At 40.5% G+C, this 11130-nt stretch overlaps 1 protein-coding gene and 1 non-coding gene across 2 annotated transcripts in view; both read right to left on the reverse strand.

Annotated features, from left to right (window-relative positions):
• The window catches only part of MAP4 (microtubule associated protein 4), a 140787-nt gene that overhangs the window by 52613 nt on the left and 77044 nt on the right, over positions 1-11130 (reverse strand). The window contains exon 4 of the mRNA XM_045297704.1: positions 8622-8744. Within this exon, the coding sequence (XP_045153639.1) occupies positions 8622-8744 (123 nt within the window). The remainder of the gene's footprint in view (positions 1-8621; positions 8745-11130) is intronic.
• On the reverse strand, positions 4255-4361 carry LOC115872193. Its single transcript, XR_004047725.1, has one exon. It is a non-coding gene; the product is annotated as a U6 spliceosomal RNA (small nuclear RNA).

The following is an 11130-nucleotide window of genomic DNA, read 5'->3' on the forward strand; positions in this document are numbered from 1 at the left end:
ATGTTGGTGTGCTGCTTCCTTATACGGTGGGGGTAAGATGCCCAATGCAAGCAGAATTCTCTAAGGAGTTGTTCTCAAAATTCAGCATTTTTTGGAATTATTCTGACCAAAATCCATTACCACTGAGTCGATTTCTACTAGTAGCAACCCAACAGTACAAAGTCAAACACTAGGTTTCTGAGGTTGTTAAACTTTACAGGAGCAAAACCCCTCAGCTTTCTTTTGTGGAGGGGCTGGGTAAGTTAAAAATGCTGGCCTTGCAGCTAACAACCCAAAGCATAACCAACTAATCACACCCTGAGGGCTCCTGGCATTACCCTGAAGGCTTGTTAAGACATGGATTGCTGGGCCCAGAACCCGCATTTCTGACTACGTGATGTGGCACTGCAGATTTGAGAATCACTCCCTGGAGACACGTCTACGTCAGATGTGGTTGCATGAAAGCCTCAGCCTTCAGAGCAAGCTCATTCCTGGCATTAAGGAAGCTACACCACCTTCTCTCAGGAATACATTTTCAGGGCTGGGGGGTTGCCGTAATGAAGAGCGTGAATAAGCAGAAAGCCAAAATGAGAAACTGTTAGCGACAGAAGAGATGCCAAACTCCGTTTTTAAGAAGAGCAGGGGAGAGCTGGAATATGAGAGAGAATATAAACACGTATTCTCTCCAATTCTACGTGGTTTGAGACAGCTGTTGCTTGCTCCACCTCTCAAATTCCCTCAGAGGAAAACACAGGATGCTGGAAGCACAGGAAAGAGTAAGTGCTGTCTGGTTTGCACCAAATCACATGTAACACTGGGTGGTTTCAATAAAGCGCTGTCATTTGCTCATACACAGTTTTTACTGGGTGCCTATATAGTGGGATATGCTTTAGTCCAAGTCAAGGAATATTATTCCTTGACAAGTAGTTCAGCTGAGAACTGAAGAACTGGGTGGCAGAAAGGGAAAAGGTCTCTAGTTATATTCCCTCCCTTGGTGACACCATTCAATTTTGCATTTTAAAATTCCATATATAAGTCAACACCCAAAGTTATATCTCTAGCCTTCTAGAGTGCTCCCCTGATTTCTCTATCAAAGTGCCAACTCCTGAAAGTCCAAATGTGGTACACATTTCACACACCTGCCCCTCATACATTCTTTCAAGTCAAAGACATTCAGCAAACTAAGAACAGAGCTTCCTCAACCTAATATAGGGCATCTACAGAAAACACAGTTAACATCATACTTAATGGTAAAAATCCCGATCTTTCCCACACATAAGGCCAGGGAAAAACAATATGTCCACTCTATTCATCTATTCAACATGATATGGTATGTTCAAACCAAAACAATTAAGCAAAGAAAAGAAATTAAAAAGCATTCATGTCAGGAAGGAGAAAGAAAATGATCTCTCTGATCAGATACCATGATCATATATACATATATAATCCTAAAGAATCAACTAAAAATAACTAGAACTAATAAACGAGTTCAGCAAGGATGCAGGATGCAAGACTGATAATACAAGTCTCTATTCTATCTTATATTTACAATGAGCAACCAAAATGCATTTAGAACTAGCATAAAATAAGGAACAAATTTAAAGTACAAAGCTTAAAGTTTGAAAAATAAAACATTGTTGAAAAACATTTAAGATCTAGATAAATAATAATAAAAAACTCATGTTCATAGGTCAGTCTTCTTGATATTATTAAGATGGCAATACCCCTCAAATGACATATTGCTTTGGGTAAATCTGCTGCACAAAACCTCTTTACATATCGAAAAGCACGGATGTGACTTTGAGGACTAAGGTGCACCTGCCCCCAGCTATAGTATTTTCAATCGCCTCATATGCATGTGAAAGTTGAACACTGAATAAGACAGACCAAAGAAGAGTTTATGCATTTTAATTATGGTGGAGAATATTGAAAGGGCTGTGTACTGTCAAAAGAACAAACAAATCTGTCTTGGAAGAAAAAAAAAGGAAGCAACGATGGTGAGACTTTGTCTCAGGTATTTTGGACATGTTATCAGGATAGATCAGTCCCTGGAAGAGGGCATCATGCTTGGTAGAGTGGCAGGGAAAAAAAAAAAAAGAATATCCCTGTCAACTTGATACATTAAGTGTAGGGGTGAAGTCTAGCCTGTCAATTGGGTCACAGCCTGATGGTATCTCCTTGTGAGTGTGGCCTTATCATAAGGAGGGTCCTTGGATCCTCCCTTCTCTCTCTCTCTCAGCCACCATTCACCATCTGAGCCACACTGAGGCCTGTGTGAGCCCTGTGATGTGCCCACCTCCCTTATATCCACACAACTCTGCACCCACCAGCCTGTGATCTTCCAGCACCCTGCATCACTGCATGTGGTGGTGTGAGTCTGAAGAGGGATTCACAGGCTAGTATTCGGACTTAAGGACTTGATCTGGACTGGAAGTTTGATTGATATATAATTACTTTTTGGTATAAAGCTCTCTCTTACACATATATGAGCAACACTGGATTTGTTTTTCTAGTCAACCAGGCCTAACATAATCCTACACAAAATGGACTGCCATGGTGGCTGCAACAACAGGTTCAAATAGAACAATTGGGAGGATGGAACAGAACTGGGTGGTGTTTCCTTCTGTTGTACACAGGGCTGCAAAGAATCAGAACCCACTCGGTGACATCTAACAACAAACAACATGGTCAAGTGGTTTGCAACAAAGGTGCCAAGACCATTCAGTGGGAAAAGAATAGGATTTTCAATAAATAAGCTTGGTACAACTACATAGCCACATGCAGAACAAACGTGGACCCTGACAGCACACACTTGATATAAAATACATAAAAATCAATTCAAAGTGGTTTAAAGACTTAAATGTAAGAGCAAAACTTTTAGAAGAAAACAGGGATAAATTCTTTTTAAAAAAAATCATTTTATTGGGGGCTCATACAACTCTGATCACAATCCATACATACATCCATTGTGTCAAGCACATTTGTACATTTGTTGCCAACATCATTCTCAAAACATTTGCTTTCTACTTGAGCCCTTGGTATCAGCTCCTCATTTTTTCCTCTGCCTCCCGGGTGATAAATTCTCTTAACTTCAGATTTCTCACTGGATTACTCGATAGGAAACCAAAAGTAAGAGCACCAAGAGAGAGAAAAAAGATAAAATTGGGCTTTACCAAAATTCAAAGCTTTTGAGCTTCAAAGGGCACTATTCATAAAAGGAAAAGACAACACATAGAACAGGATATAATACCCATATTTTCAAATCATAGATCTGATAATATCTATATATTTATGGAATGCCTACATCTTAATAAACAAATAATGAAGTTAAAAATTAGGTAAAAGATCTGAATACACATTTCTCCAATGAAAATTTACCAATGGTCAATATACACATGAAAAAATAAACATCATTAGAATCAAACCACGGAGATACTAATTCATACCCGTTAGGATGACTAGAATCACAGAGTCGTACAGTAACACGTGTTAGGAGGGATATGGGAAAAGGAAACACCTGAACATTGCTGACTGGAATGTAAAATCGTGCACCCATTTTGGAAAACAACCTGGCCGTTCCTCAAATGATGAATCACAGAGTTAACATATAACCCAACAATTCCATTCCTAGACAGATCTCTCTACCTTTGAGTTGGCCACGAAAACAGAAAGCAACAAATAATATGAAGCTCTAGAACAGGGGTTCTCAACCTCCCTAATGCCGTGGCCCTTTCATACAGTTCATGTTGTGGTGACCCCCCAACCATAAAATTATTTTTGTTGCTTCTTCATAACTGTAATTTTACTACTGTTATGAATTGGGCGACCCCTGTGAAAGGGTCGTTCATCCCCAGAGGGGTTGTGACCCACAGGTTGAGAACCACTGAGAGGTTCTTAAAAGATTACATAACAGTGTCTGACAAAAAAGGTCTGATTTGTGGCAGATGGGGGACTGGTTTTGCCACCCCTACAACGCACCTGCTCACACAGCCAGTTTTTGGCAAAAATCAGCATGCCTCTCTTGCCCCACGCACCTTCCTCACCTGACTTTGCTCTGTGCGACTTTTTTGTTTCTGCAAATGAAAAGGGACATGAAAGGACAGCAATTTGACAACATAGGAGATGAAGAAAAAACCGAGGGAGGCGCTATCAGCGATCCAAACAAATGAGTTTAAAAAATACTTCCAAGAATGGAATCACAGAGTTGACAAATGTATTAATTGTAACGAAGAGTACTTTGACGGTGATAAGGTTGTTTTTTTGTTTTTCTTTTTTTAATATATGGAACACTTCACGAATTTGCGTGTCATCCTTGCACAGGGGCCATGCTAATCTTCTCTGTATTGTTCCAATTTTAGTATATGTGCCGCCGAAGCAAGCACGATAAGGTTGTTTTGTAGAAAAAAATTTCTTAATTGCCGGAGGGGTGCTGAGTAGTTTTTTTTTGTTTTTGTTTTTTTAAGGCGGGAGTGGGTCAAACAAGTTTGGGAAGTTTCACATGCATTATAGGTCACGGGGAACCAACTATGAACATTTCATTAAGTTCAGAGAGCAAAAAATGGCCATATATACTTAAGGGGAGACAAATTACTTCTCCTTGTGACCTGGCTAACTCTGACTTAGTGTTATTGACGCCATTGCTTTGAGGGGTTCCTCAGACCCCCTTCTGCAGACCAACTACACCCTATAATTACACCTCTTCTTCCCTCTTATCAACTTATCAACATCAATTAACATCAACAAACTGCATCTATTTAAAGTGGGCAATTTGAATTCTGACAGTTGTATACACAAAGGAAAACACAACTACAATCAAGAATACAGAAAATTTGCCCCATCCCTTCTATGATTACTCGTTCATTCATGCCCACTCAGGGATGCCCGCCCCACCCCAAAAAAGTTACTCATTCAATTAATTTCTCCCCTTGCCTCCAGACCCAGGAATTCTTTTTTTTAAAACTTTTAATTGTAATTAAGTGAAGGTTTAGGAGTCTTGGTGGTGCAGTGGTTACGAATTGGGCTGCTAACTGCAAGGTCAGCAGACCCCACTATGGAGCACCAACGTAACCACATGGAGCACCTCATAAACAGAGTGGGTTACAGGGCCACCCCAATCAGAGCCAAACTGATTCCCTCCATAGAAAGTATGTGCTACAGAGGACAACACTAAACCTACAGGTTGGGGAGTGGGGCCGGCATGCCACATCCACACAGAAGCAAACCAAGAAGGAAAGAGAGTGAGGGTCTAGACCGCATAATGGCACACCAAGCCCCGAGGATGATGTCCCTGTAGGGAGCTGCTAAGGCACAGCAAGGACTATAGGGCCAACAACAGCCCCCGAGGAGCCCCAAATAGACTTCAGACTAGAGGGGCAGTTCCTGGAACCAACCAGAACTAGTGGGGAGATAAGTCATAAAGGTCAGCAGACAGACACGGAATTATGTATGCCTTTTTTGTTAGTTATTATTTTTTTTCTCTTTGGATTCAATCTTTTGTTTTCTTTTTGTTTGGTCTCCATTATTGTTGGTTTGCCTATCTATATGATAGGCATGGGAAGTAAGCTTCAGGAGAAAGCAACAGAACCAACGGTTCTGAAGGGACTTTGGGGAAGGAGGAGGCAGGGGAAGGGAGCTGTGAGCAAACACCACAGACAGGGGAACAACTAGGGAATTAAAATCAACAATGAGGAGGGTGTTGGAACAACAGCTATCTAGCTGAGAGGAATTACTAAGAGGCAAAAGAAGGACGAGTATGATGGTAGGGCAGGAGGAAGATAAAAGGAAATTGGAAAGCTCTAGGAATCAGAGCTATGGATAGAGGTGTAAACATAGGTGTGTACATATGATACATTAATTCATAGAATAGAGGTACTGGCATATGTACATATATTTATATACCAATACACTGAGGTAGTGGATAGACTTTAGGCCTCTGCTTATGCCCCACCTCAACGCAAGAACACACGGTCCTAACAATCTGGCATTCTGTGATGCTCACCCTCCCAACACAATAGCTCAAGACAAAATGGGTGCAGCACAAGCAAATGTGGTGAAGAAAGCTGATGATGCCCAGCTATCAAAAGATATAGTGCCTGGGGTTTTAACGGCTTAAAGTTAAACAAGTGGCTATCTAGCAGAGAAGAAACAAGCCCACATGGAAGAAGCACACCAGCCTATGTAATCATGAGGGATGGAATCCGGTACCAGGCATCAGAGGACCCCAAATAAACAAACAAACAAACCATATTGTTGAGAATGAGGGGAGTTAGAGATGAAGAAGAGACCCAAAACCCATCTGTAGACAATGGGACATTCCCTCACAGAAGGGTCACAAGAAAGGGATGAGCCAATCACGGTGCAGTATTGCACCGATGAAACACACATTATTCCTCTGGTTCCTTGAGGCTTCCTCAACCCCCACTATCATGACCTCAATCCTGCCTTTCACTGTGGGCTAGACTGGGGCATGTGCACAAGTACAGGTAAGAGCTCATGAGACATGGAATCCAGGTCAGATAAACCACTCAGGAACAGAAATGAGAGTAGCAATACCAGGAGTGAAGGGGGAAGGTGGAGAGAAGAGGATGGGAGGAACAGGGCACTGCATAACACACACACACATACACACACACACACCACCACCACCACCACCACCAGGGGGATGAACAATAGAAACGTGGGTGAAGGGAAACAGCATTGGATATAAGATATGAAAATAACAATAATTTATCATTTATCAAGGGGTCACGAGGGGGTGGTGGGAGAAGAGCTGGTACCAAGGGCTCAAATATAAAGTAAATCTTTAGAAAATAATGATGGCAACATATGTACAAATGCTTGATACAACTGATGTATGGACTGTTATAAGAGCTGTAAGAGCTCCCAATTAAATGATCTTACAAAAAAACACACAGAGAAAAAAACCTTCATATTGTGATTTAGGTGAAGGTAAGGAGTCTTGGTGGTGCAGTAGTTATGAACTGGGCTGCTAACTGCAAGGTCAGCAGTTTGAAACCACAAGCGGCTCTGTAGGAGAAAGACCATTGTCTGTTTACAATAATCTTTATTTACAATAGCCTTTATTGACTTTATGTATTGTGTAAATAGTTAGTTTTGAAAACCCACAAGGGCAGCTTTGCCAGGTCCAAAAGGGTCACCATGAGTCAGAATCCACTCGGTGGCAGTAAGAGAGGTGAAGATTTACAGAGCAGATCATCAGTTTTACACTCAGTAAGTTATACAGACTCTGTTTCAACTCATCCATTTCAATAGCCTTAGAGTACCATATATTATCTATCCCACCTTCTCCCGGCCTTTCTTGCTTCCACTCTTCCTCCTTTGCTAACACTCATTCCTTGGGTAAATGCTGCTCTTCTGATTATTTTGCCACAGTGGTGACTAAGGGTTACTTACAGCTTGGGGATTCCACCAGTCACTAGCAGACCGGAAAGCTCAGTCTCTTTTGTGATTTTGGGCTCTGCTCCGCACTCTTCTCCCATTCTATACAAATCCTTCCAATGTGAGACTCTCCAGAGCAGTTGGTAGTGGTACCTAGGCAGCCACAGGCATTCTTTTTGTCTCCACCTAGTAGTTTGACTTTTATAGAAACCTGAGAGTCTATATACCATTTGTGTGTGTGTGTGTGTGTGTGTGTATGCCTGGATGCTTTCACACAACATGATTTTGAAACTTATGCATGCATGCGGTTATGTTTATTTTTGCTAAGTCATATTCCACAATGGGCTCAAGGATAACAATTGTGAGGATGGCACAGACCGGGGCGGAGTTCCAGGCTGTTGTACAGAGGTTTGCTCTGAGTTGGAACCAGCCTGGCAGCACCTAGCAGCAGCATTCCACTGTAGGGTTACACCCTGCTTTCCTTACCCATTCACCAGCTGATGAGCATTTGTGCCGTTCCAGTTTGGGGTTATTCGAATCAAGTACCAATGTTTGTGAGCAGACGTGCTTATATTTCTCTCAGAAAATACTTAGGAGAAGAATAATTGAATCATATGGTAGGATTATGTTTAATATTTTAGGAAATTTGCCTTTAAAAAAGTGATGCAGTTGAGTCTTCCTACTTTTTATATGTCTACGAGATTTATACTTCCGTTATTAATTCCTGAGATTACAGTGTATATTTCATTCCTTGATAGGTGGCAGGAAATAAAAATCAAGATCTGGAATTAAATGTGATTTAAATTCCAATTCCAGCTCTGGAATATATAAACTCTATAAATAGCCGGGGTTTCAGTTTCTGTCAAACAAGGAGAATAAGATGCGCGGCACAGACAGGAAAGAAACACAGGTAACAAGTGCCTGGAACAGAAGAGACACCAGTTTCTGGTGTTATTATTCCTTTAATAGTTCCTTCTCAAAGAACTGAAGTTCTAAGGTACTATTAATCACTACGTCTGCAGTGTACACAGCTTCAGATAATTATCTAAAACAAGGTTCAAAGGAGAAGGAAGTAGATAGAGAGTATTAAACACCTGAGATTCGAGAACAAACAGAGAAAAGGAAGGGTTGGGCATGCTTGGTGAGCTACATTTAGGTTTAAGTTTTATCCGAGTGGCTATTGTGACTTTTTCATGTTTCCGTCACACATCACATTCAAGGATCATATTCAAGACTCTACTTACCAGTCTGGGTAGGATTCATCACTTGCTCCGGTTGGTAGCAGAAGTCGGTGTCTTCTGGCCAGTTTTGGCTGTTTATATGGTCCTGATAGGCAATTTTCTCTCCAAGGAATTCCGTAGGGAACACTTAAAATGGAAACATGAAACAAAACATAAGATTCCTCTGTTTTTCACCACTAGAGTTGAGTTTCTACAGACAATTGTATCTAGTACAATATATACAATCATTCCTTTTTCAAAATAGCATAAGGTTATTAGGATTAAAAATATCTTCCCAAATCTTCAAGGTTATGATCCATAAGGGGCTCCAAACAGTCCAAACAGTCTTGAACAAGAACCAAGTAGTAGGGCTCATACTTTAAGGCTTTAAAATGTACTATAAAAGGACAGTCAACATAGGGTTGTAAAGTTGTAAGACATACAGACTAATGAAATACTTGCTAGACACTTGCAAGACCACTTTTTGACAATTATGAATAATCCTGCTGGTCATATTTTCATTTTCTTAGATCTATGCCTAGGAGTGAAGGTGCCGGGTCGATTGCCAAATGGTTTCTCAAAATGGCTGTGCTACCTGACTATACCACCAGTAGAGTATGAGGGTTCCAATTTGTCCACATCATCCCCAACACCTGTGAAAACATTGGTCCTGTTTCATTTTAGTCATCCTGGATGGGACAGGAAGTGATATCTTGTTTTGGTTTTCATTAGTGTTTCTCTTCATGGCTAATGATATTGCGCATCTTATACTTAGCAGTCATTTATGGGACTTCTTTGGAGAAATGTCTGTTCAAATCCTTTACTGTTTTTAATTGGCTCATTTCTCTTTTTATTTTTGAGTTGAAAATTCACAATCTGGGGGTGCCTTTGGAGCACAAAAGCTTCACATTTTAATGAAATCTAATCTATTTTTGTTTTGTTACTTTTAGTGTCATATGTCAGATGCTATTCCCTAATCCAAGGTTACAAAGATTCACAGCTAAATTTGCTTCTAAGAACTTTAGAGTTTTGCCTCTTACATAAAGATGCATGATACAGTTGTACATAATATGAGGCAGCGATCCAATGTTAGTCTCCTGCATATAGTTCTCCCGGTGCCTCAGCGCTATCACTGAAAAGACTATCCTTTTCCTATTGAATAGCCTTGGCATTTCAAAAATCAGATGACCTTAACTTAGGGTTTACTTCTGAATTTTGACAGTTTCTTAAACTGTCACACATAGATTTACCACACAACCCAGGTATCTGTCCAAGTGAAATGAAAACACATGCCCAAAGAATTACTATGTTAATGTTCACTGATATATTATTCATAACTAAAATGGGAAACAATCCAGTGTCTATAAACCAGAAAATGAATACAACATGGTATATACAACAGTGCAATATCACAGCAAAGGGGAACAAATGGATACATACTACAACCCGAATGATTCTCACAAGTATTATGCTAAATGAAAGAAATGAGACTCAAAACGACATAATGTATGATTTAATTTACATGAAACTTCTAAGGAAAAAAATAAACGACAGTAGGAACAGAAAATACATATGTACTTGACTGAGATGGTGGGTAGAAATGGGGACTAGTTGTATGTAAATGGATGCCAGGAACTTTTAAAGTGATAAACATGCTCTACAACTGGATTATGGTACAGTTGAACAGTTTTACACACGTCCTAAAAACCACTCGTATCCCAAATGGGTAAATGTTATGGTGTATCAATCTCAGTTGGGCTGTTTTAAAAACCTGTGGGACCCTGTTGATTTCAGACTTCTTTGTTAGGGTTACAAACTTTAGGTTGGAAGGGCCTAAAGAAATGAGGCAGGAAAGAAGTTCTAAGCAACATTTAGAAAGTCTACACTTCCTTTCTGGTCTGCTGCTGAAAAAACAGTAGGCTATCTGAAGGCATGCCTGGAAGAGGCGAAGGCTCAGTTACTGGGTACTTACAAAAACACCTAAGGCTAATACACCTACCAGTAAGCTCAAGGAAAATGTAAAGTTAAGTGGCAGGTCTGTCCCTCTCCCCATTACTAGCTTACATAGCAGGCAAGCCTCCACGAGCAAATCTTCCCCTTCAAGGTGGCCATCTATGCTCATGTTTCATAAGAATACTATAAGTCTGATTTCACCTGCATGAAATGGTTTGGAGAAAAAGAAGAGAATGAAACAAAGTAATTTGTCCCAGATTTTGCATTCCTTGGGACATTCTTTCTGGAACAATAGCCTGAGATGATCTCAGAATCAGTCTGAGGCTCCTCCCCCCACTTCCAGAAATGTTTTAAGTATAATAAAATCTGTGGATTTATAAGTTATTACTCATGCCTGCAAGAATGGGGGCAACATATTTGGTATTTGAATTAGTATTTTAGAGTCCAAACTGCCCTTACATAAGAAAAACACCTGCCCTCAAAGAAACTTTACCTGACATGAGAGTCGGACGTGAAGAGGGGGAGAGGGCATGGGTGGAGGGAGAAACAGGGTGGGGAGAGACTGGGTTGGTGGCACGGA

Source organism: Echinops telfairi, unplaced genomic scaffold (assembly GCF_000313985.2).
Source record: "Echinops telfairi isolate 266 unplaced genomic scaffold, ASM31398v2 ScPeMD7_7420;HRSCAF=8458, whole genome shotgun sequence".
NCBI classification, from domain to species: Eukaryota; Metazoa; Chordata; class Mammalia; order Afrosoricida; family Tenrecidae; genus Echinops; species Echinops telfairi.